Raw genomic sequence first — 24,475 nt, 5'->3', positions numbered from 1 at the left:
GTACCCAAGGGCGGCCACGATGACTGAGAGCTCCCTAATGCCGTGCAGGATTCGATCAGATTCGTATAGCAATATGAGAGAACGATTCAACTACCATCTAGGTCCACGGAGCCATCGTCAGACGAGAACTCCTGGCCCTTGGGCACGGACGAAGTCGAAGTCACGTCTTCACTTAAAATAATTCTAGGCAGAAAGCTCAACACATCAGCCGAGTTGGCTTGTAATGAAACGAATAACTTACCTTCGTTCGATCCTGCCGGAAGTGACATGGATGAATGGTGTGACGAGCAGCTCTTTCCGTGTGTCGTGAAACCGAGCATAGTAGACTAGTCCCGTGAGGAAAGGCGTACATTTTTGATGAAGGCAGCCCCTTGGATGATGGTGAAGAGCAAGTCGCGCTGCACCTGTGCCCGGCCCGTTGGATTCTTCAGGACGTGACGCGTGACGGATACCACACGTGGCCGAGGATGATTAGTGTAGCGCTCTGTGTCACCAGGGCCTTTAAGCGCTCGACCCCGCTGAAGTATGTAAGGTTGGGCTCAGTCACAGCCCGCTCCATCACGTGATCCAAATGCGTCCGTTTGGGTGGAGGATTCATTGTAAACCATGTACTTTTCTTAATGAAGCATTTTCTCCTGGTTTGTTTCCGGAGGATTGTACCAATAGTATTTGGCTACAACTCCCTGGAGCTCCTTTTGGCGAGAGAAGGCGGGAAAGGAAGTGGCATCGTGAGCGGTGTCGCAGACGAGCGCAGTTCAGGCGTCAATAAAAGCGCCAGGAAATGGAGTTTATTGAGTAAGCCTGTCAGAATGACATTAGCATACAACCATAGGTCGAGTTAGCACCGCAAAAGCGTCCAGGTTGAAGAACATAGGCAGGTGGATGAAGGAGAAGGTCTTGAAAGCGAGTCCAAACAAGGAAAACCCGGCATGGATATCATACCATCTCTTCAAAACCTCTTATTGAGCTCGCTATGCAGCCCCCGGTGCCACCGGAGCGTGCACTTCAAGCACGCATCACAGGGCTGAACCACGACGTGCACGTTGAGAAGTCGCCGCATGCTTGTGGAGATGTCCCAACTTCAGGCAGCACCTCAGCTGCCGCCTGGGAACACGCCATCCAGACTGCCGGTTGCGGACCTTCCAGCGGAATCCTCCACTGTGTTGTCGTCCCCGCGATCCCAAACGACACTGCCGGAGGACGCTTTCAATCAGCGCCCACGCGTAAGGCTACAGGAGCGGGGCTGAAGCTGCTGGATGCACTACTGTGGCCGCGCTCAAAGACGAAGAAGAGGAGATATTTGCCTTTCAAAGCAGGAAACCCGCAGCTTCACCGCCGTCTCGTGGAGATGCGTCTGTGCGTGGATGGAAGAAGACCTCCGTGTCGACTGCACAGAAGCTCGGTTGCGCGCCAAATCATGCGCGAACGCTTCGCAGGTGGTGTCGGAAGTTTCTGTCAGGCGCAAAGCCCACACTCTCAGCATTATCGCGACGGTCTCAACGGAGCGGAGGCGGCTTGGGCAGCAAAGAAGTATGCTAGCCATCATGGGCTTCCCCCTAGGGCGATATTTGAGCGCGCAGACATCGCGACACCTGTATAGCATACATAACGATCATTTGCATGCTTTTATCTACTCGCGCACCCAGTCACTATTCTGCTGTGTGTTCGGGATGGTGTGCGCGCATTCTGGCGTCTTTGCGGGGGACTTATCTGGCGTCTAGCGCAAAGATAACTGATTTGAGCGCCGATCTCACGTGCTCAGCATAGGGGCGAGCTGTGACTGAGCCCAACCTTACAGTACAATGAGAAGCGGGGATTAAATGAACCCATTCAACGAGTTTTCTACTATGAGAATGAATGTTACTATTTTTGGTTGGTGTTTGGTTGCTTTTCAGATATTGAGCTGGACTTTCGCGAGAATTGTTACTCTGCACTGGCAGAATATATTCAATGTAGGTGTTTGCGATGTTTTGGACCCTTGGCCGGATCCACGAACCACTGGTCCAATTTTTTTAAAATAGGTGATTATTCCAGGGATGTTGTTGAAAGTTGAATCGTCCGCGCGACTCGAGCTGCCCTGGGACCTCCCCATACCGCTGGCCAATTGCGATGGGATTCCCGAGTGAAATTTCAACCCGAGAGTCCCATGAGAGCTCTGATGAACCCCATTGTCTGGGCACGTCCGATTGCGCTTCGGTCAGCGCTTTAGGGGGAATTCGTGGAGCTTTGTCAGAAGTCACTAGTCCGAGGGAGACTTCTTTGCATCGCAATTTGCAATCTTCATCGAACCCCATGCGCGCTGTGGGTCTCATTTGAAAAGCTGTACATTGGGGTGAAACACGGTGGCTATGACAAAGCCCCTCAGTTTCACCGTCGTCATCTTGCTGGTGAACTCAATGGTCCTTACATTATATTCGTTTCTTTAGGTCTCCGCGCCCAGGACCTGGGACGACGCGGCGGCCAGCGTTCCGGTGCCGTCGACAGTCGGAGCTTCCCTCGCACTTTGTTACTCAGTCGCCCTGAGGGCTTTCCGTAACGCAGATGACATCGCGGCTTTCCGCTCAGGAACCTCGGGCCAACACTACGCCGCCACAACTTTGTATAAAGGTCGCACCCAAGACACGGCGATCGACAGCATCGATTCCAACCCGATACCTCCCTCCAGCTCCCACCTCACCCAACCGTTCAACCATGGTCCTCAAGCTCCACGGCGCCACTATCGCAACGTGCACCAAGCGCGTCCTCACCGTCATCGAGGAGCTCTCCATCCCCTACGAGCTCGTCCCCGTCAACTTCTTCGCGGGCGAGCACAAGGACCCCTCGTTCCTCGCCGTCCAGCCGTTCGGCCAGATCCCGTACATCGACGACGACGGATTCAAGCTGTTCGAGTCCCGCGCCATCTGCCGCTACCTCGCGCTCAAGTACGGCGGCGTCGAGGCCGGGCTCGTCCCCGCCGCGGGCGAGCTCGAGAAGGTCGCGCTGTTCGAGCAGGCGGCGTCGATCGAGACGTCGAACTTTGACGCGAGCGCGAGCAAGCTCGCGTACGAAAACCTGTTCAAGCCGTGCGTCAGATTTTTATTTGTCAAATAAACTTTGTCGTCTTCGTCGCTCGGATAAGAGTACGCTGACGCTTGGCTGCACAGGATGTTGGGGCAGACGACGAACACTGAGGCCGTCAAGGCGCTCATCCCCGTGCTCGAGGGCAAGATCGCGGGCTACGAGGTCATGCTTGGGAAGACCAAGTACCTTGCCGGCGATGTACGTACCTCGCCGTGATCACTGATGCTTCGGCCTGGATTTTGAGCGCTGACCCTGCGTCGTCCCAGGTGGTGACGATCGCGGACCTGTTCCACCTCTCGTACGGGTCGCTGCTCGCGCAGCAGAAGATCGACTTTCTCGAGAGCGAGAAGTACCCGAACGTGGCGCGCTGGTGGAAGGATATCTCGTCGCGTCCGTCGTGGAAGAAGGTGTCCTCTGCTTGAAGTAGCGGTGCGCTCCTGTGTAGAATAACATGTGGAAAGTTCAGCCTGTTCCGGACCGTGGCACAAATATTCTCGTGCGACTCTTCTCTCGACTTTCGCATTATCCATATGCCTACCGACGCAGTCGTCCCAGTCCACTGCCTAATTTTCAGTCAGGCCCGACGCAAACCGACAGTGCTTGGCGAGTCGCCGATGTGCAGTGCCAACTCCGGGAAGAGTCGGCGTACGCCGAGGCGGCCTGGGGGGAAATGATGCGAAGATCATCCGCGATGTGCGTATGTGCTGGGCTGGGGCACGTGCTCTGGAGTCGGCCGACGGAGCGATGGCGAGTGGCTGGCGTAATGCAACTGAGAACTTCCTGGTGTTGCGCAGAAGCGATTAGACTCGTGTACCGATATGCGAGAAGGAGTCAACTACCATATAGGTCTACGGAGCCGTCGTCAGACGAGACCTCTTAGTCCTTGGACAAGGACGGAGTCGACATCACTATCTTCACATGTCGTGCAAGCGTTGCGAGGGGAGACTCGGAGACGGGCCCAAATACCTGTAGGCAGAAGCAAGCCCACAATATCAGCAGAGTTGGCTTGTAATAAAACGAATAGCTTACCTTCGTTCACTCTTGGTGGACGACGGATGTTGTGACGAGCAGCTCCGCTCATTTGTCATGAAACCGAGCATAGTAGTTGAGTAGCCCCGTGAGGAAAGGTGGATATGTTTGATAAGGCTGGACTTCAAGTCTGACAACTGTCGCACAAATTGGCAGAGAGACGTGCTCTGAGCAGGTGCGATGACGCTGAGCTCCTCGCTCTATACCTAACATTGAGGAAAGGGGACTTGAGGGGTCAGTCGAGCATCTAATTGAAAAGAGATCGTGTCAACACTCGCAATAACCACCGAGCTTGCACTGTTCCTTGTCGTGAGTGAGCCAATCAATGAAGGTAGCCCTACGGGTGATGGTGAAGAGCAAGACGCGCTGCGAACCTGCAGTGCCGTTGGATTCTTCCGAGCGTGACGCGTGATGGCTGCCACACGTGGCCGAGGATGATTAGCGCAGCACTCTGTGTCACCAAGGGCCTTTAAGCGCTCGACACCGCTGAGGTACACAATGAGAAGCGAAGGTTAAAGTGAACACGTTCAACGGGTTTTTCACTGTGGGAATGCACTTTGGTTGATTTTAGTGCACCTTGCAGATATTGAGCTGAACCCTCGCGAGGACTGTTATGCACCAGAAACTACCTGATACAAGGGTTTGCGATATATTGGAAGGCTCATGGCCAGATTTACGAACCACTGGTCCAATTCTTGCCAGCAGGAAAGTAGGTGGTTTTTCCTGGGATGGTTTTGAATCGCCCGCGTAACTCGAGCCTCCCTGCGTCCTCCTCGTACCGCTGACCAAGAGCTCCAACTAACCCTCTTGTCTGGGCACGTCCGATTGCGCTTGAGTCAGCGCTCTAGGGGCAACTCGGTCAGAAGTCCCTAGCCCGGGTGAGGCTTCTGTCCATCGCGATTTGCAAATCCTCACCGAACCCCATGCGCGCTGTGAGTCTATTTACATAAAAAGCCGCGTACATTGGGGTGAAAAGCGTCGATCCTTCCCCATCCATCATGGTGCTTAAGCTCCGTGCTTTCGCGGATACAGGAGCGCCCCCAGGAAGCACGGACTACACCACTCTCGTCCTTCTCCACGGTTTCGTGTGGCATTCTGGTGAGCACGTCTACACTCTGAGGTGTGCAAGGATAGTAGAGAACCATCATGGCTCGGACAGGGATATTTGCGCGGCTATTGCCTCTCGCGACCTCCTACAACGCCCGCGTCATCCTTGTCAATCGTCCGGACTACCCCGACGCCCCGCAGTATACGGATGAAGAGCGCGCTCTTCTCAAGGATGTCTGCGCTCTCTCCGATGACCCGGCCACGCTTGCAGACCGGCGTGATCAGCTATTGGATTTCATGAAAGATCGGTCGCGCGAAGTCTACGACTTCCTCGGAGGCCTCGTTATCGCCGGCGACGTCTCCCCCGCGGACAAAGCGAAGAACAAGGGGGGCATCGTCATCGGGGGATGGTCCTTCGGGGCCGCATGGATCACCGCGCTCCTAACGTACGCGGACGCCTTCCCTATTGAGCCCGTCGACCTCAGCAAGCACGTCCGCCAAGTTATCCTCCACGGTGCGCCCCGTTGAAGCTCAACGCGTCCATCCCTTCTCGCCGTCAGGCTCACACGCTGCACAGACCCTGGGACCCGCATCCTCGGCTACCCGACCGACGCCGTGCCGGACCCCTACAACCCGGCCGTCCCGCCCTTCCGCCCCGCCGACGGCGACCGCGCCGCGGACGTCTTCGTGAGCTGGGTCTCCGGCTACTTCTCCCACGGGTCCACCCTCGCCGCGTACGAGCGCCGCACGCCGCTCGCGCACCCCGCGCCGACAATCGTGACGCTCTCCGCCGCTGATCTCGCCGCCGCGCGCCATGCGCCCGCGGCCGACCCCGCGACGGGCGCGGACGCGCTCCTGTTCCGCGCGGCGCTCGCCGCGGACGTCTTACGCCAGCTGCGGCAGCGTGCGCTCGCGCGAACGCCGGGGAGCGAGTGGGGCGTGGTGGGGGTGCGGCTGGTGTTGTGCACGCGGTCGGTGTGGGAGATGCCGTACGCGGTGGACTGCGTGCTCGAGGAATTGGAGACGGCGCGGGCGGAGGGGCGGCCGGTGAGGGACGTGGAGGTCGTCCGGGTGGATGGCAACCATTTTGTGAGTGTTCTTTATCCATTTTTGAGGCATGCTGAAGGGAGATGCGTAGGTGCACTGGGACCGACCGGAGGAAGCGATGCGCGGGTTCCTGGCATGAGACCTCGAGACGACGCAGGCAACAAGCACGCTCAGAGAAACGATGATGGTCCTCCTAGCGTACAAATATCGACTTAGGTCTGTAGAAACGTGCAAGAGAACGACTCGACTTCAGACATCCTCTTTCTCCCACTCCACGTCCAAGTTCTCCAACCCGAGCAGAGAGGGCAACTTGTTCCAGTTCTGCCGCGCGATCTTCTGGCTGCGATCCTTCAGACCAGCAAGGCACTGCGGGCAGAGTTTTTGAAGCAATCCTTCGTCGAACCTAGAAACCACGCTCTGGAGCGGGTTCTTCTCATCCTTCGCGATCTGCGTCTCGACCGCCTGCAGGAAGTGGGGCGCTGCAGCCTTGCACAGGTCTCCATGGAAGGAGATGCTTCCGCAGTCGCTGAGGAGGATCGGCGAGACGACGGCGAGCAGTGACGAGCTCGTGACCGCGACCAGACGCGTCCTGGCCTTCCAGCAGAGCGCAACGTCTTCTTCCGAAAGACGCCCGTGTCGCTGGTCGAGTTGGGCGTCCCCTACTACGATCTCCGGACGGGTGCTTACGCAGCAGGCGAAGAGAGCGGTGGGGAGGATGGAGAGGTCAGGAGCCAGTCGAGCGATGTTGACCACGCCGACGGCGTCGATCATGGTGAACTGTGGAGGGACGTATCGCGAGAGCTGTCGCCATCGGGTCAAATTGGTGGGGAAGTAGTTTCTCAGGTAGCGCATCGCGCTTTCGTAGAGCCCTGTGAACTCGTACTTCCGTCCGAGCCGAACATAGGCGAACACTTGTTCCGCAGAAGGGTGGGGGGGCGGGTCTCCCGGAAGTCTGCACGTATTACGGCAGTCGATAAGCGATACGCGGAGGATAGAGGACGGCAAAACGACGTACAGGAGCGTTCTGTGCTGGGACATGCAGCCCCGCAAGACATGGCGCCATTCTTGGGCGATGTCGGAGCGGAAACAGATCACCATGCCCTCTGTGCCATCATGGAAAATTGTGACATCGTCGGGTACGTCCGCTTGCCCTTCGAAAAGACGGCTCATGAACTTAGACTGCCGTGCGAGGACGCTTTTGAAGACAAAGAAGCCTGTTTCTTCCACTACCAAGGTGACGGAGCCGTCTTCGAACCAGAACTCCGAGTCCTGGGACCAACGCGGGGTCGATCTAGCGTCTTCCAAAGCAGTGGAAGGAGTCACGAAGGACGACTGGGCGACGGGCAGGAACACCCCTAATCGTGAGTGTATCCACGTTCAAATTAGCGGATACTTTCAACCGAGGCGAATAAGGCACCTTCATTTACGCTCGCTGTAACTGAGGCACAAGCTTGAGACGAGCACCCTTTGTCGTTGAAAAATTTTCCATCACTGAGCAGAGAATCTTTTTCTGAGAAGGTAGTCGACACCTACGTGTTGATAGTGTGACTATGGGTCAGTCTCGGAGAAACAGAAGGCATGCCAACACTCACGATAACAACGGAACTATCGCCATCGCTGTCAGGATCCTCGAAGCAGGGTGGCATCTGGAAGAGGAGGATGAGGAGGAGGAGGAGGAGGAGGAGAGACGACGAGGCAGAAGTCGTTGCTCAACATTAAAGGAGCCTCGCCGGATTCAATGACGACGTCATCAGCACACGGTCACGTGTGTGTTGCCATTGGGAGGGCGCCTATTTAGATGTAGTGACCTGCGCGTTGACCAAGTGTTTCCTCACCGCCGTCATCTTGCCTGATCTTCCAGTCACAGCATCCGTTCCCTTAGGTCGACACGCTCATGACTGATAGGACGATGCACCAGCGTTCCGGTGCCGGCGAACTGTCGACAGTCGGAGCTTCCCTCGCACTTTCAAGTTCTTAGTCAGTACAGTATCAGTCACCCTGGGGGTTTTCGGTAAAGCGGATGACATCGTGGCTTCCCGCTCAGGAAGCCAACACTACGCCGCCACAACTTCGTATAAAGGTCACCGCCCACGACACGATCGACGCCATCAACCCGCTACCTCCGTCCAGCTCCCACCTCACCCAACCGTTCAACCATGGTCCTCAAGATCCACGGCGCCACTGTCGCGACGTGCACCCAGCGCATCCTCATCGTCATCGAGGAGCTCGCCATCCCCTACGAGCTCGTCCCCGTCGACTACGCCGCGGGCGAGCACAAGGCCCCCGCGTACCTCGCCAACCAGCCGTTCGGCCAGATCCCGTACATCGACGACGACGGCTTCAAGCTGTTCGAGTCCCGCGCCATCTGCCGCTACCTCGCGCTCAAGCACGGCGGCGTCGCGGCCGGGCTCGTCCCCGCCGCGGGTGACCTCGAGGCCGTCGCGCTGTTCGAGCAGGCGGCGTCGGTCGAGATGTCGAACTTCGACCCGAGCGCGAGCAAGCTCGCGTTTGAGAACCTGTTCAAGCCGTGCGTGCCCGTTCCTGTGGCTCGGATGGGAGGACTTCCGCTGACGCTTGGCTGCGCAGTATGGTTGGACAGACGGCCGATACTGAGGTCGTCAAGGCGCTCGTCCAGGTGCTCGAGGGCAAGATCGCGGGCTACGAGGCCATGCTTGGGAAGACCAAGTATCTCGCCGGCGATGTGCGTACCTCACCGCGATACTTCGGTTGGGATTTTGAGCGCTGACTCGCCCGGCGTCGTTGCAGGTGGTGACGATCGCGGACCTGTTCCACCTCCCGTACGGGTCGCTGCTCGCGAAGCAGAAGATCGACTTTCTCGAGAGCGAGAAGTACCCGAACGTGGCGCGTTGGTGGAAGGACATTTCGTCGCGTCCGTCGTGGAAGAAGGTGACCTCTGCTTGAAGTAGTGGTGCGCTCCTGTGTAGAATAACACGTGGAATATTCAGCCTGTCCAGGCCCGTGCCACAAATATGCCTTCTTTTCGGTCAAGCCCGACGCAAACTGACAGTGCTTGGTAAGTACTGAGTTCAGCTTTGTCTCAAGCAGGCGACGCTCGCGTGGACCTTCATCATTATGACCAGTGGGCACTACATCATCACGCCCATTGCATTTAGACAATAATGTACTCTACGAAGCATACAGCTAGATCACACCTACAGCTTCCTCGCACCCCCTCGATCATACTCCTCCGGGTACACCCTCCACCCCTGCATGATGAAGAACAGCCTATCGAAGGGTCAGACGAGGTCGCGCCGTCACTGCCCAGGAGAAACCCACCACTTCAACCTGTCCAGACGGAACAGGTGGAACATGAGAAGCCATATCGCTAGTGGAAGCACGTCGTCAGTCAGTTGTGCGCAACGAAGAAGCAACGAACGTACTGAGTTCCATGTACGTGAAGAACCCAAGGGCGCCGCCGCGTGCGCCTCTCTTGATGTACCGGATAACGTCGACCCAGAGCTTCATGTCCTTGCCCGTGGGCCGAGCGCCAGGGTCCATCAGGAAGGTGAGGAGGATGCGCATGTCTGTGGGGTCAGCGGGTCAGCGGGAGTGTCAATCGCGAGAAGGGGACTTGAACGCACAGATACCAATGTGGCTGCGAGGACGAAAGAGATGAGGAGGCGCCACACTCGGAATGGAGATGGTGTAGCTCACAAGTGCCCAACGGTACCTATCGCGTTCATGTACGCCGAGTTCGTCATCAGCACCGACCAGTCCTCCGTCGAAAAGTTTTTCAGATACAGGTTCGGCCGGTCGTAGCTCTCGGGGAAGAGGTCGTCCTTGAAGAAGTTGACCTCCGGCTTCTTGAACCCAGTCGCGAAAACAACGACGTCTCCTTGAATCTAAGATGGAACTGAGCACGCTCAAAACCGAACACAGAGGACGCCAGGAAACGCACCTCTCGAGCCTCCTTCCCTTCACCTGGCTTGTCTTCTCGCCCGCGCACCTTGACTCGCACACCGCTGCGCGTCAAACGCTCGATGTCGCACCGGACGTACTCGCATCGCCCGGCCTTGACATGCCCGATAAACTCGTCGTTGACCACCGGCGTGCTCTCGAATAGGCCGAGCCTCGCCGGCACGAGCTCGGGCGCCCCGCGGTAGTTCCAGCACGCGATGAACCGCTCCCACAGGAAGGACAGCGGCATCTCGCGGCCGAACGGCTGCGCCGAGATGAGCGTGTCGATCACGATGTTTCGCGGGATGATCCACTGCGCGACCCCCGCCCACCATATCAGTGACTGTATGCGCCCCGCACAGACGAGCGACGCACCTTGTCGTCGCGCGCGAGCATCACGCACCCCGTCGCGCCCTTCGCCAGCGCGGTCTCCACCGCCTCGACGCCGCTCGCCCCGCTCCCGATGACGATGAGCCGCTTCCCGTCGAGGTCCGCGTCGTCGAGCTCGGACGAGTGCACGACGGCGCCCTCGAACACATCCTCGTCTTCGTCGCCCTCCTTCTTCTCGTCGTCCGATGCGTCCGCGCCGTTCGTGTTCTGGTTCAAATATGGGGTCCCCGGGATCTCGATCCGCAGCGGCTTCCCGCACGTCCCGACGGTGCACACCACCGCGTCGAACTCGCCGTCCGCGCCGCCGTTGACGATCCACCTGGACCGCGAGCGCTCCGGGTCCGTCTTGACGTCCGCGCCGGAGCCCTTGACGCGCTCGACGGACGTGACGGGCGTGTTGAAGCGCGTGCGCGGCTCGAGGTGGTACTCCTTCCACACGCGCGCGATCTCTGCGAATGGGCGGGGGAGGTGGGTATATGCGCGTGCGTAGCATATGCCTTGAGAGGGACAGGACGTACCAGAGAGTATCTCATCGCGGTGCGGGAAGGGGCGCGTCCAGAGCACGCCCGGGAAGAAGCGGTACAGCATCGAGTTGAGCTGCAACCCGGACGTCTTGTTGACGTGGGCCCAGATGCCCCCTGTGCGCGTTTGAGAGGCGTGAATGCGCGTGAATGTGGAAGGGGACGCACCAATCTTGTCGTCCTGCTCGTAAATCACCACTTCGAACCCATGGGCGATGGCATGCGTGGCGCTCGAGATGCCGGTGAGCCCCGCGCCGATGATGGCTATTCGCCCCTTGGGGTTCTTGGGGTATTCTGGGCCAGGAGGGGGACGCTTTCATGGCGGGTTAGAAGAGGGTGACGATGAACAAGAGGAACGACGTACCGGCTTGAACATCAAAATGATAGCATACTGTATGAGGATGTAGTAGAGGTTGAACGCTTGCTCCAGCCAGTAGAACGGAGAGAGGTAGTGTAGGTAGTGGTGCTGTTTGATATACATGTTGTCGTCGAGGCGGGGCATGGGATGAGTCCACGGTGCCTCTTAAGCTCCAATCAGCCTATGCAACCGCTGCATGACGTCGGGGTTGTTGGGAAGGCGGTGACGTCAAGCACATCGTGTGAGTGGGGACCGGCTCGGCCATCGAGGTGTTCGAGGCTGATGAACTCTGCGCATATGATATCTCTCGGATGTGGCAGTTTCGTGCATGCGAGAGGATGGCAGAGGACGAGGAGGAGGACCCTGAAGCGCTGACTCGAGGCTCTCAGTGTGTCGAAGGGTTAAAACTCAAGGCGTCGCGCTTGGTATCCTCTGGGCACCGGGGGCAGGCGGAAGGATGGCGGATGCGTGGTAGATGGTGGTGGATAGGAGCAAACGCGTAGCGTACGGTAGCTACGTGATTACCTAAGCAACCGGCCCGAGGTTGCACCGGTCTAGTAGAGCCTCTAGTGCCGAACTCCAACACCATCTTGTCTCCGACCGCACACAGAGCCCAGAGTGCCAGAATCTACTCCTTATACGCGCCATAAAATGCGCGAAATACCGTCAACTCTTTCTCTACAATATTGTACACACACGAATATGGCACCTCACTCGTTCTTCTTCTTCTTCATGTCCCCCAGTTCTATCGCCTCATCCTCTCCAACCGGCGGCAACGGCTCACCCTCCGGACAGACGTCCACCCCTCTGCCTCCCTCCCCGTCCTGCGCCGTCCAGAACCCGAACATCATGAACAGTCGCGCACTGAACATGGACATCCACGTCGCGAGGACGAGCGCGAAGCGAACGAGCGGGATGAGCGGGGGCATGACGAGCGCCGCGAAGTCGTCCGGGTGGTAGAAGTCCTCGTGCTCCGCGATGACGTACACCGACTTGGATGGGTCCGCAGGAGAGCGCTCTTCGCGCAGCTTGAGAAGCGCGATCAATCTGCCAACGCAGTAGTCAGCGAAGAGTGAGGACAAGGAGCGAAGGGCGCGCACCGTGTCGAAGCGGGCGCGAACGGCGAGTAGAACATGTGGAACGTCTGGGTGACATCAAGGTACACGTGCTTCGTCTCCTCGTTGTACGTGACCGACGAGACGTGGACCGAGATTCTGGGAGACATGATGCGGTACCATTGGAGTATGCCGAGCATCTGGGCGCGGGAGTTGGGCCCGGACTTGACGGCGCATATAGGATGGCGGAAGTTTATGTTTGGCGCATAGTACCTTTCGGAGCGTGGTTAGATACTGGACGGAGTGTTGGTGGAAGAAGAGAGCTCACTTGAGCACTGCTTCGTGTTGGATCTCCGGGTTTACTGCGGCAGTGACGAGGGTCGCGACGGTGGCCGCCTCTTTCGCGGGATTTTCCATGGTAGTCGAAGAGAGAGGGTATGGGCGGAACGGTGGGGACTTCTGCAAGTGGAGAAGGGGAGAGGACGTGCACCCGGTGGTGACGTCATCTTGCCTGGCACTGATACCCGTGACGTCACCCGCTTTTGCCGGTTGTTAGGCCTAGAGCGCACTACGCAGTGCCGCAAGAAACAGTGCTTGGGATACCCGCCGTCTCCAGGAAAGGTCGTACATAGTATTACGAAGATACTTAGGAGGTCTGGCATGAATCCATCATCATCATCATCATCAGCAGCAGCAGCAGCAGCAAGAAACAGTGCTTGCGCCCACGATCCAAATTAATGAACCTATGTTGGTGACCGCGCCCGGGAAATGACCGGGATCGCCGCGCGCTGAGCGCTGCGGCTTCTCCAAGCTCCCTCCCTCCATACGTCGTTGCCATGCGCTAACATCCGCATGCTGCGAGCACTTGGGCGACCAAAAGTAACGTCACGGACCACCAAATGTACACCTGGCCAGGCATCAACAACCCTACCACTGAGCGCGCCAGGGCAAGATGCATCTGCGATGGACGCGTTCGATCCGTAGGCACGCGGCCGATGGTAAAGCAAAGATGGAAAGGCCACTTGCAGTGCACGCGGAGAACTCTAGAATTCTTGATCGGCCTCTTTGTTTGTGAGATCGGGGTGATTGTCAGGGGCACGGCCTCGCGAGAACGCGGTGGGTCGCGCGTCTGTGCCTTGTCCCCCGTCGGGGTCGCCTTGTGGTGTTGACCCCACCGTGGATGGACGCCGCGATGCACGACGGCGAACGGCGAGGTCGTGCCTCAGTCCCACGCGCGCGCGGACTAAGCCAAGCCAAGGCCAGTACCCACTGACCACAGCGACCAGTCGCGATGCGAGTCGATGAAGCTGAGAAGTCGGAGCGCACCGCGCTCACCAGTGCCCGCCCGCTGCGGGGAAGCGCCGTGCATGCGACCACAGCAGCGAAGGTGCGCCAGATGCACGCAACGCCGTGCGCTGCGGCTTCCCGGCGGACCAGAGAACGCAACCGTCCTGGTGCCCAGACGTGACCCGATCTCAACTCGCTCGCGCACGGCAACCGTGGAGTGACGGCCTATCGAAGTTTGGAGTACCGGCGCGAGCGACTTCAGTGGCTGCGGCACAGCGAGATGGAGGTTGAGAACGTGGCCCGGCGCTACATAGTACATGCACGACGCTGGCAATGTTAAGATTTCCGGTCGTCAGATATGTTGTGCGAAATGTTATCAAATATGTTACGTATCTGAGCCCGTTCCAACCATGCACAAATGAAGTATTCCGTGCTTGCAGAAATGCAATGTTCTGAGAAGCATTCCGGAGACACATTTCCTAGGCATGATACCACGAAGTTTGAGTTCTGGAACACTTGGAACTTTATGTAAGTTTCTGAGAGGAAGAAATGACGGCCCCCCATTGGTTCATCATTTCGGATAGACACGTGTACGCCACGTGCGCTCCTCGTGAAGCTTGTACCGCGTTCGTTGCCTCAGCTTCCTCTTCCTCTTCCCCATCACCATCTCACATCCTGTCCCGAGAGCAACCTTCTCGAGCCTCTCAATCACACCACAAATTTTTCCAATCGTCTTCAATATCGAACAAGCAAACGCTACGCGACTTCCAAACCCTCAGGTAGCTGCGCAGTGCGCCACCAGATGCTACTAATACAAGGGCTTCAACGGGGCTGGTGATACAAACGGGTCGTAAACGGAATACCGGGTGAGTGTCTAGTACGATAGGGAAGGGGTATGCGTGGCCGGCGCCAGACTAATCGCCATCTCGTCCATAGGCAGTCCGAAAATAAGTTACGTACGGGCGTCGGACAACGCCGCGCGACATCTGTGCAGGACCAACAGGCGTCCTCCGCGCCGCGCGCCCACACCGCGAGTCTCCGGAGGCACGGCGCATGTGCGCGCGCTCACGAGAGGAACTCGGGCTCGCGCGTCGGGAGCGGGTCCTCGCAGCTCGTCGAGACCGACGCGTGTCCGCCGTACCCGCCGTACCCGCGCCCGCGGCGCGACAGCCACTCCGGCTCGACGGGGTCGGTGTCCCCGGCGTCGCTCTGCCGGCGGGAGAGGAAGTCGACCTCGAGCGGGGCGGGCTCTTCCTTCGCCGTGCGCCTGGAAAGGAAGTCGACCTCGAGTGGCGGGACGTACGCCTCGCTCGTGGTCGACGTGGAAGTGGAAGAGGTGCGCGTTGTCGGCGGCGCGTGGCCGGGGCCTGTGTGGCAGGGCGCGGTGAGCGGGTGCGAGGGGCACGCGGGCGGAAGGGACGTACCGAACGCGAACGCGAGGGAAGTCGTGGGGTCGTCTCGCGGCACCGCGAGGGGCGCAGCGAGCGCGGAGAGGGCGAGGGAGAGGACGGAGAGGGCGGCGAGTGCGCGGACCATGGGTGCAATAGCGGTGGAGGTGAGCGCAGGTGAATGTGCTAGAGCGAGAGAGAGCTGACTGGGGAGTGCAGATGACGAGGTGCCCTCCAAGCCTCCCGCGGGATGCCTTTTATACTACGCAGCGCGGTCAGACACGGACGAGCAGAGCCTCGTGTTTGCGTTTGCGCTCGCGTTCGCGCGAGACAACTCGGTCGACTCCGCGCGAGTCACGTAGCCCTTCGGTCTGTTGGACACTGCACGGGTTCGGGTTCCCGCCAGCCCCTGCTTCGGGCGGCACTCACGCTCCCGCCGCGCCTCCCCCACCATCCACGACGCGTTACACGTAAACCATCTACCTCCATCTCCCGCCCCAGGGCCCACCCACACCCCGCTCGCGATCCGGTCGTAGCCCCACCCCACCCGCCTTACCCTGCCATGGATGTTGGAACGGGGCCGCGCGTTGCATCGAGATCCCAGCGCACCACCCTCGTCTGCGCGTCGGCCGCTCCAGTACCAGCAGCAGCACAGGACGCGTGCGAGAACGCGCCAGGGCGACAGCGCACCATGACTTGGTGCGTGTGTCACGATGTCGACGGACCGCCTGTGCATGCAAGACGTTCGACATGCCGCGGGCCCGGCGCGCACAGGTACGCATCACCTCCCCAGTTCGCGCATCACCCGCCCCGCGCCTCTCCGTCCCGCCCGCGTCGGCCTCGGTGCGTCCTCGGCGCTCGCACCGCTCTGCGTGCTAACTGGCCTTCTCTTCTCTCTTCCAGCTCGTGCGCCGCCCGCGCTGTGACGCGTGGGCCCGACGCATCCCGCGCCCCGACGCACGCTGGCCTCCGCGCCCGCCCCCTCACGCACCCGGGCCCGAATCGACGAACGGCCGCACCCGCCCGCGCACCGCACCTCGGTGCGCGCCCGCCTCCCACCGCTCCCACGCCAGTCCCTCCCGCGTCGCGAACTCAATCGGAAACGGGCCCCGCGCGCCTCGGGGGCACGCACCGCCCCGGCCCGGGACCCATCTGTGTCGTCGCGGGTCATTCATCAGCGCATGAGCGATGGCCGCGGTCAGTGCTCGACCGGTCAAGGTCGCGGTCAATGGTGGGGCGACGTGCGACGGGTAAGAACCGGACGAGGCACGGGAGGGGTGCGCTCACTCAAGCTCAAGCTCAAGGTTCGGCGTTCGGTATTCCATCGCCATTTGGGTACGCGCCGAGTTGGATCTCGCATCCCGCGTTCCGCCGGCGGCAGGTGGCAGACGATCGCAATTAGCGGGGCTCTGGCGGTGTCGACTGCGACGCGTTCGGGGCCGACGTGCCTCAGGCCGTGAAGACAGGCGGGGAGGGCAGACGAGATGAGACGGGGAGAGGCAGGTTCGCATCATGGATAGAGCTGGCGAGAAGCGTCGAGCCGGCTCGCGATTCATCTCAGGACGGCGAGCCTTCAGATCTTCAGAGCCTCACGGCCTCACGCGGAGCTGGAAATGCGAAGACCACGACGAAGACGTGGACACTCGGGGCCCATCCTTCCATTCCCTACTACCCCAGCTGCCGCCACCACAGGGACGTCCAGTTTACCCTAGCTGAACCTCCACGGCAGTCCACCCTCGCCGGCGCGAGCACCCCCGCCCGCTGCATTCATCACCGACCGCCGCCGCCGGGACCGCTCTCGCAGACAAGCCGCCACGAACACCGCGCGTGCAGATCCCTCACGCGCCCACGTCACCACCGTCAAGCCATCCCGCCCGAAGTCCCACCCCCCGGCACACTACTCGCGGGGCGCGAGTCACACCTTGTCACTGGTGAGCGCGAGGTACGAATGCACACATCCCTCGTGTGAGACAATATTCAGAATGAATCCCAGTGACCCACCCGCAGCAGCCCCCCTTCAGGGTCCACTCCGGGTTCCGCGGAGCGTCTTTCTCAACAACGAAATCGCGCGCGCGCGCACCGAGGCCTACGCCTCCGCTCTGGAAACAGCGCCGTCTGCCCTGTCGGCGGGCGCCGTCGAACCACCCTCCAAAACGGAGACCCTGCGGCGTAACGTTGGAATACAACGAGCCTGACCGGTGAACGTTGAACCGCGCAGCACGACCGCCGACACAAGGGATGCGAGCCACTTCGTCCGCGTCCGCGTCCGCGCCCGTGCGACTGGTAGAACTCGGTCTGGGAACGACGCAGGCGAATCGAGGCGGTGCGCACTTGGTACCAGTACAGCCCTGTAACGGCCCGCACGAGTCACCTCATTCTTCACCCGTGCGATAGGTTGGGCCCTTCGTCATGCGATGGGCAGACGCTGCGTTGAGTGGACCTCAAGAGTCCGCACGGGGCAAGTTGTGTCGAGAAGACGAGCACTGGTGCACGGCTCCGGTAGCAGCCCGGGTTCGCGGGAGCGAGCAGCGGCGGGCGATCGCTGGGCTTGTGATCAAGCGGCTGTACATGTCCTCTGCGCTCGACGTTCGACAGCGCGCGCACCGCGCTTGAAAGTTGAAGCCCCTCTGCGCAGGCCGCAGGTCACATGATGGACAGCCGGGTTCTCACCGTACGCCCGCGTCGAAGCGACAACTTACCCGAAGCGTACCTGCCAGCACAGCCTGTCACCCGCACCGGCGGGTGGACGAGTCGACACGTCGGCTCGACGTCAATTAATTAAATGACGCGCGCGGTGCGCTTCGATATGTCTACGTCGGTGTCGGTCACTTGTCGCGATCCCGCTGCCGCGCCGTCGCCCCGCCGCCGCTGCAGCGCATAGTGAATGAAGTGGAGCGCAGGCGGTCGGGCTGTACGCTGGGAGACCGCGTTCGCACAGACAAGTGACCTGTACAGTGCGACCGAACGCCATTACGCTGTGATAGGCATGACATACATAGTTTCCGAGAGCGGTGTGTCAATGTACTGTGGAGAGTACATGTCACCGCTGTAGACACAGTTCCGAGGGAGAGTACTACTCGACAGGTCGAGGATGAACATCGTCTCAGCGCTTTGATGGCTTCACACCTTCCGTGGTGACATGTATTCCGTCTTGCTCCTAACGCAATGGATGATAGGCTTATAATCTTCTTCGTCCGCAGCCTTGCGGTGGGGGAAGGGATGAATAGATACATTATGCCATACAACAGATGTAATGTACATATCCGTGGCACGTCGGACAGTTGCTTGGCCCCTGCTCCGACTCTCTGCTCCTCCCCTCTGTCCGAAAGCTCACCCGTCAAACCGCCTTTTCCTGCGCAGCGGTGTACGCGGCGGCCGCAGCGCTCTTGTACCCGTCGAGCGCGCGCAGCCGCTCCATCAGCGTCGGGTGCGGGTGGTGGTACGCCGAATATCTACCAACATCCCGTCAGCGTCGTTCTCCTCAGGTGCCCGTGAGGGTGTGGTGGAGGTGAGGATGGGCGTGGCACAGCACTGCAGCAGAGCCCGAGGAGGGACCGAGGAGAGGAGGAAACGTGGAAAAAAGGCCCGCTGAGGGACTCACAGCCAGTCGACCCAGACGGTGGTACACAGATCCTCGACGTCAAGCGCGACGAGCGCGCGCCCGAGGCAGTCGCCCACGTCCGCCGTCTTGGCCTCGCCCGCGAGCGTCGTCTGGAGCTCGCACGCGAACCGGTCGGCCTCGTACTCGAACCTGCGGCTGAGCGCGTTGACCGCGATCCTGAGGACGGCCTCCGTCGGCGTGAGCAGCATCTGCGCGCGGGGGTGGGGGAGGGCGTTAGCACGCTTGTCTCCAAGCATGGGAGGAGAGATGTGACGAAGGGGGACGCACCCGGTAGAGGCGCGAGGCGACGACGATCGGCGGGCGCGCGGCGACGGCGGCGGGGAAGCCGAACGCGGCGAGGAGCGGCGGGGCGTGGAGGAAGGCGGGGAAGAGCGCGAGGACGGTGAAGACGTGCGCCAGCGAGAGGAGGAGGAGCTTCGTCGGGTGGGCGTGGTACCAGTGCCCGAGCTCGTGTGCTGCCCGGCCGCGGGGACGCTCGTCACGACAGCGACTCGGAGACGAGAGGGTGTGTGGGAGGGGCACGCACCGAGGACGGCCTCGACCTCCTCCGCCTTGCTATGCTTGGCGAGCGTGTCGGAGATGACGATGTGCTTGCTCTGCGGGATTGCAACGTGGAGGTGAGCGAGGGGCATACATGCAGGTTAACGTGGAGAAGGGGGCGACGCACCCAGGGAAGGCCGAAGAAGTACGCGCTGCTGTGCGAGCTCCGCTCCGGATTCGAACCGGCGATCTCGTACAGGTGCTCGAGCGGGAACTTGAGCTTCGACGCCAGGGCCTCGATGCGCCCGCGGACGTCGCCCCCGGCGAGGGGGGAGAGCTTGTTGAAGAGCGGGTGGATGACGGTCGGGTAGAGGACGAGCATCGACATCTGGAACACGAACCTGCCGGAGCGTACGGCGCGGAATGGGAAACTCGCAACGCATGAGAGGAGCCGAGAGAACGTACAGGAACGCCATGAGCCACGGAACAAAGCGGTCGCCCGCCCACTTGAAGAGGGAGAGGAAGACGGCGAGGAAGTATGCGCCGATGGCGAAGCCGACAAGCCAGCTCTTGAGTGGGTCGGTGTCAAAGAGAGACGGCGCGGTCTTGTTGAAGCCGTGCTTCTCCTCGAGGACGAAGGTCTGGTAGAGCGAGAACGGGAGGGAGAGCAGGCTCGAGATGAAGGAGAGCGCGAACGCGAACGCTATCGACTGCGAGATCTGCGGGACGGGAGGGGGAAGGTGGGCGCGCAGAACGTACCTCGTACTCCGGCCCATACCCTAGCTTGTTTACGACCCATCCGCTCGCAGTCCAGCACCATGCAACGAGGTTGAGTTGGATGAAGACCGAGTCGACGACCTGCTTGAGGAGACCGGAAATGAGAGAAAACTTGGCCTTGTCTTTGCCGTACTCCTGCGACTTCTTGAACGTCTCGGGTTTGAAGTGTTCCGCTAGAGCAGGGGGCGGCTCGATCTTCGAGTACAGTAGGTACTGGCGGAGCCCATGGAGGGACAGTTCTAGCCGGACTTGCAGGACATGGGAACTCGTGGACAGCACTTATAAGAGGCAGGCCTCGAAGAGACAGATGGCCCAGGAGAACGCCTGAAGGTACAGCTTCCAGCCAAAGGACTCGGTGGAGACCCACGCGAGCTGCGACTGGACGGCGCCCAGGCCAGCGCTCAGGTATTCCACACCCTCGATTTCAAAATGAAGAGACGGCCATGCAAGAGCAGTGCGGTGAAGGAGAGACGAGGAAGCTGGCAGCCTGGATGCCAGCCTCTGCGGCCGCTGCACGCCTGGTTGTCGCCGACGTGGACAGACGCATCGACGCCGCTGGGCTGCCTGTCGTGATACATAGCTGCCAGTGGGAAGATCAGTGAGCTGTTCGGTGATGATGAACCTCAGCGGCTGTGTTGGAGGAGAACCTGGAGGAGCAGGAAGTGGCCCAGTTGATGTTGCCTGACATCAACTCAAGAGACCAAATAAAATGTATTACATAAAGCCACAGGTTCGAATACGAGCCGTGTCGTTTCATTGGTGGACATCATAATGATATTATAGGTGCATTGATTTGTCCATGCATACCAAGCAACACGCATGAATCGGGGGCGCTATGTAGTTCACAGGGATCTTATGCATGATCTGTACCGACGCCACCCCACGACCGACAGGCCACCGCAATGCGGGCATCGGCCGTGGCGGCCGCCGCGTCTCGATCTGGCCACAACGACCGCTCGTTCCAAAGCGTTCCTCCAGAAGCAGAAGTACGTAGAATATACACCACGCGCGGGTAAACTAAAAGCTGACAGTATCGACGGCGAGCAGACTGGTACTACGGAGAACGGGGGAGTCCGGCGCGGCGACGGCGGCGTGCGGACACGGATAGCGGGGCGACGGGGGGAGGAGGTGCGGGGGTCCAGGCGCGTGAGAAGAGAGTCCCAAGTACTACGGGAGTACGAATCCGGATGAAGGGTGAGAGTATCCAAGAGGAGGCGCGCGGAGTACAAGGCGCGGCGCGCGCCGCTGGGAACAGCGACGACGAGGACAAGGGCGCGCAGCCCTAGAACGCTGCGGCTCGAGATGGTGTGGCGGTTGCGGATGCGGGGGTATGAAGGCGTGTATCTATAGGTCCAAGATCCAGGATGAGGCGCATCGGCCGCGGGCGCTCGACGCCCACATCGTGGCGCGCACGCAAGCAAACGCTCCAACCTCCGAGGCGGCAGGGGTCGCGCGTCTCACAGCGCCAGCCTGCCGAAGAGCACCGCTCCACCACCGACGGCGCCGAGGACGACGGCGGCCAGGACGCCGCGGACGCTCGCGCGGACGGCGCCCGCGGCGTTGGCGCCGCCCTGGGACGTGCCCGCCTCGCCGAACTTGGCGCGGTCGGAGCCGCTCATGCCCTGCGCGGTCGCGAGCACCTTCGGGTCGATCGTGGCGGTGTTCACGACCTTGGTGACCGCCGTGGTCGCGAACGTCTGCGCCTCGCCGTTGTTCGGGAGGCTCGCCGCGGCCTGCGCGTCGTCGGAGAAGAAGACGAGCGCGACGCCCGGCGCGGGCACCTTCACCTGGCACGAGTTCGCGGTCTGGTCGCAGTTGATGGTGTCGATGACCACGTCGCCCTTCAGACGGCCGTCGACTTCGAAGCGACCACCGAGCGTCTAACAAGCATGACGTCAGTGAGACGTGCCTAAGGGGACGCGCAAAACCTAAGCTTACCTGGCCGGCCCACGTCACGTTGTCCTTTTCGGAGACCGAGGGCGCAAGGAGGTACCTGGTAAGTGGTATGTTAGGGTAGTTTCTGGTATGTGGCAGGACGGACGAGCCACTTACTTGACTTTCGCCGTAGCCGGGACAGAGTTGGCCTCATTGAACCCGCTCCCGCCGATGAAGATCGTCGCGGTGTAGTCGTTCGCGCCCGAAGGGTCGGACATGAAGTTGATCAGGACCATCTTCGCGAGCACGTCCTTCTCGTAGATCGCGTACGCAGGAGTGAGCTCGTTTTGGTTGTTTGGCTGGAGATCCAAGACGCGCGACGTGTTCGAGGTGCCAAGCGCCTCTGCAACCACGAGGGTCGAGTAAAAGAGAGGGCCCGCAGTCCACTGGTGGACGTGAGACTCGTTCGTGGGGGGAGCTATATGAGAAGCCGCCATCGTCAGTAACGTACGAGAGGTGTGACTGAGCGACTAAGGCTCACGTATGAACGGCTGAAGTACAATGTGAGCACGGTTATATGCGTTGTCAAGGCTTCAGCACTCACGTTGTAGCTGACGTTCTGCCCACCGAAGTGGAAAAGGGCGCCAGAGAAGTTGCTGTGGGCCATCTGCAGACCGTAGTCGACCCCCCAAAGCGCAGAGGTAAACGCGTCGCTGATGCCTGGGAAGCCTCCGCAAGAAGCCGTGTTGGTCTCGAACATGAGGAAGGGCTTGTTGACGGTTTGCGCGAACATCGTAGAGTTGAGGTATGTGGAGACCAGGTTGAGACCAGCTTGGTGTGTGAGGTACGTGGGGAGGAGCGCGAGGGGATCCTTCGGCTTGTTGTTGGGGTCAGGGAAGAGTACAGCGCAGTTGTCGCTCGGGTAGCTGAGTTATGGATGTGAGTTGAGCAAATGGGAACTGACGGGCTACGAAACTCACTGCTCGACGGAGAGGAAAGCGAGGTAAGCATCATAGGCCGCAACGAAGCCGGTGTTCCAGACAGCCTCGGGATTCGGACCCCAATCAGCGCCTTGGACACTCGGCGCAATGAGCGACTTCTTGACAGGGACGTTCGAGTCCGCCTGGAAGGCTTGCGTGAGGAGCCCAAACTCGCCATAGTAGTCAAACTGGCTGTAGCCCTGTTGGCGGGCCAAGTGTCTACGTAGTCGTCAGCACTCGCAGAAGACGAACAAGTGGCGCCACTCACGAGCCGTACAGATCAGGCTCGTTTCCGGCCTGGAGACCGAGGAGCCTGTCTCCAAGGACCGCCTGAGAGATCTCGGCCATTTGGAAGCGGAAGTTGGTGTCATTGAACGGCACGCCTGGAGCACGACGCCAAGTCCTTCTTCATTATGGGCTTCGGGGATCAAACTGACAAGGGACTTACCGAGGTACCACTTGGCGTTCGTCAAGCTCGAGATGTTGCCGAGCATGTAGATAAGATCGGGAGTCCACATTACGACTGGAGTAGACGTCTTGGCAGACCGTTGAGCCAAGGGATGGGCAATCGAAGAGGCAAAAAACAATGACGTACCGGGACGTTAGGGTTAATCGGGCCCTTCTCCAGAATCCTCCCGTCCGACAGATTGTCGACGAGGAACGCATCCTCTTGCGAGTTACCGCCAACACGGATGTGTATCGCACCGGCGCGCTCGACGAGGAGAGAGATGAGGTTGAGGAAGGGGACGTTGATGTTCGTGCTGCACAGGATTGGTATGAGCGCCCGGCAAAAGGAAAGGGACGGTGCACTCACGAGTTCTTGCCAACTGAGTGATGGGTCGCTTTGAGCAAGAGAGCTACGGATATATGCGCACAGACACGTACTGAGCTGGGTGGCGACGGACAACTCGATGGAGAAGCCAAGGAAAGTGCCAGACTGGGGGATGGAAAGGGCGTTCACGTTGCTGGCGGCGTGCGCAACGCCAATCGAGAAGGCATTGGCGGGGGCCGGGTTGGGTATAGCGGGGGCTTGGTAGATGACGGGGTTGTAGGCAGCCAAGCCGGTGTACTGAGGGGGTCCAGGGGTGGTGACAAAGGAAGTCGTGGCCGGCGCGGTGGAGGTGCCAAGAGCGGCGGCGGCGGTCGCGGCACTGAGGTTAATGGTGGTCTGGCCGAGCTGGCCATAGATGGTGATGTCTGCGGACGCGGAGGTCGCCAGCAGCCCCAGGGCGGCGAGACAAAGGAGTGGGCGGGGCATCTGGGAGGACCAGAGCGAGAGAAGGGCGAAAGGAAGGTGGGAAGGGCAGGCGAGGCCGACACGCTTTATGGAGCCGAGCCGGCGGTGCGCGCTCGCTGTCGAGTGGTCGTGATCGTCGATTTGCGCTGGACGGTTGGAAACACCGCGCATGTGGAGTGCTTTTACCCGGAGCCGGTCGTGGCGGAGAGGCCGGCGTGCGCGTGAGGTGCGTGTGTATGCAAGCCGTCCATGGCTCGGGGCGACCACGGCGAGCAGTTGGGCGAGTGCGGCGGGGACGTGCGGTGGGAACAAGGCGGAGAGTTCCTGCATCGGTCCGGCGTCGATGCTGGCATCGTGGGCGCTTCATCGTTGAGGGCAGGGCAACGGCAGCTAGCAACCCATCT

The 24,475-nt window shown here is 60.2% G+C and overlaps 9 protein-coding genes across 9 annotated transcripts; 3 read left to right on the top strand and 6 right to left on the bottom strand.

The window, feature by feature from the left end:
• Positions 1 to 2,691: 2,691 nt before the first annotated feature.
• Positions 2,692 to 3,482, top strand: BXZ73DRAFT_77106 (glutathione S-transferase C-terminal-like protein; the record flags this gene model as incomplete). The annotated part of the gene is made up of 3 exons (XM_048022590.1): positions 2,692 to 3,062; positions 3,144 to 3,258; positions 3,327 to 3,482. 3 exons carry the CDS (start codon positions 2,692 to 2,694, stop codon positions 3,480 to 3,482), a joined length of 642 nt encoding a protein of 213 aa, XP_047878460.1.
• Positions 3,483 to 5,087: 1,605 nt separating this feature from the next.
• On the top strand, positions 5,088 to 6,322 carry BXZ73DRAFT_100838 (uncharacterized protein; the record flags this gene model as incomplete). Its single annotated transcript, XM_048014699.1, has 4 exons — positions 5,088 to 5,187; positions 5,249 to 5,650; positions 5,714 to 6,225; positions 6,275 to 6,322. The coding sequence occupies 4 exons, from the start codon at positions 5,088 to 5,090 to the stop codon at positions 6,320 to 6,322; spliced, it is 1,062 nt and encodes a 353-aa protein (XP_047878459.1).
• A 110-nt stretch (positions 6,323 to 6,432) lies between these two features.
• BXZ73DRAFT_46063 (uncharacterized protein) lies at positions 6,433 to 7,458 on the bottom strand (the record flags this gene model as incomplete). The annotated part of the gene is made up of 2 exons (XM_048019626.1): positions 6,433 to 7,135; positions 7,199 to 7,458. Coding segments are annotated over 2 exons (963 nt in total), but the record flags the coding sequence as incomplete, so codon positions are not given.
• Positions 7,459 to 8,339: 881 nt separating this feature from the next.
• Positions 8,340 to 9,105, top strand: BXZ73DRAFT_77104 (glutathione S-transferase; the record flags this gene model as incomplete). Its single annotated transcript, XM_048022589.1, has 3 exons — positions 8,340 to 8,710; positions 8,770 to 8,884; positions 8,950 to 9,105. The coding sequence occupies 3 exons, from the start codon at positions 8,340 to 8,342 to the stop codon at positions 9,103 to 9,105; spliced, it is 642 nt and encodes a 213-aa protein (XP_047878457.1).
• Positions 9,106 to 9,356: 251 nt separating this feature from the next.
• Positions 9,357 to 11,493, bottom strand: BXZ73DRAFT_46007 (FAD/NAD-P-binding domain-containing protein; the record flags this gene model as incomplete). Its single annotated transcript, XM_048019610.1, has 10 exons — positions 9,357 to 9,429; positions 9,481 to 9,529; positions 9,585 to 9,728; positions 9,786 to 9,799; positions 9,859 to 10,046; positions 10,103 to 10,414; positions 10,477 to 10,940; positions 11,010 to 11,129; positions 11,181 to 11,325; positions 11,377 to 11,493. The coding sequence occupies 10 exons, from the start codon at positions 11,491 to 11,493 to the stop codon at positions 9,357 to 9,359; spliced, it is 1,626 nt and encodes a 541-aa protein (XP_047878456.1).
• Positions 11,494 to 12,080: 587 nt separating this feature from the next.
• On the bottom strand, positions 12,081 to 12,842 carry BXZ73DRAFT_46048 (uncharacterized protein; the record flags this gene model as incomplete). Its single annotated transcript, XM_048019618.1, has 3 exons — positions 12,081 to 12,417; positions 12,471 to 12,698; positions 12,754 to 12,842. The coding sequence occupies 3 exons, from the start codon at positions 12,840 to 12,842 to the stop codon at positions 12,081 to 12,083; spliced, it is 654 nt and encodes a 217-aa protein (XP_047878455.1).
• Positions 12,843 to 14,777: 1,935 nt separating this feature from the next.
• Positions 14,778 to 15,248, bottom strand: BXZ73DRAFT_77102 (uncharacterized protein; the record flags this gene model as incomplete). The annotated part of the gene is made up of 2 exons (XM_048022588.1): positions 14,778 to 15,079; positions 15,137 to 15,248. The coding sequence occupies 2 exons, from the start codon at positions 15,246 to 15,248 to the stop codon at positions 14,778 to 14,780; spliced, it is 414 nt and encodes a 137-aa protein (XP_047878454.1).
• A 3,189-nt stretch (positions 15,249 to 18,437) lies between these two features.
• Positions 18,438 to 20,424, bottom strand: BXZ73DRAFT_100832 (peptidase family M48-domain-containing protein; the record flags this gene model as incomplete). The annotated part of the gene is made up of 9 exons (XM_048014698.1): positions 18,438 to 18,552; positions 18,702 to 18,910; positions 18,990 to 19,177; positions 19,249 to 19,318; positions 19,390 to 19,603; positions 19,668 to 19,921; positions 19,962 to 20,227; positions 20,285 to 20,357; positions 20,419 to 20,424. 9 exons carry the CDS (start codon positions 20,422 to 20,424, stop codon positions 18,438 to 18,440), a joined length of 1,395 nt encoding a protein of 464 aa, XP_047878453.1.
• A 1,012-nt stretch (positions 20,425 to 21,436) lies between these two features.
• BXZ73DRAFT_89661 (glycoside hydrolase family 79 protein) lies at positions 21,437 to 24,092 on the bottom strand (the record flags this gene model as incomplete). Its single annotated transcript, XM_048025353.1, has 10 exons — positions 21,437 to 21,859; positions 21,918 to 21,972; positions 22,032 to 22,332; positions 22,396 to 22,405; positions 22,459 to 22,780; positions 22,835 to 23,053; positions 23,103 to 23,217; positions 23,283 to 23,370; positions 23,430 to 23,595; positions 23,710 to 24,092. The coding sequence occupies 10 exons, from the start codon at positions 24,090 to 24,092 to the stop codon at positions 21,437 to 21,439; spliced, it is 2,082 nt and encodes a 693-aa protein (XP_047878452.1).
• Between the last annotated feature and the right edge of the window lie 383 nt (positions 24,093 to 24,475).

Source organism: Epithele typhae, assembly GCF_022376455.1.
Source record: "Epithele typhae strain CBS 203.58 chromosome Unknown BXZ73scaffold_20, whole genome shotgun sequence".
NCBI lineage: Eukaryota > Fungi > Basidiomycota > Agaricomycetes > Polyporales > Epitheliaceae > Epithele > Epithele typhae.
Note: the sequence above shows the minus strand (reverse complement) of the source record. Positions and strands in the feature narration are given on the sequence as shown.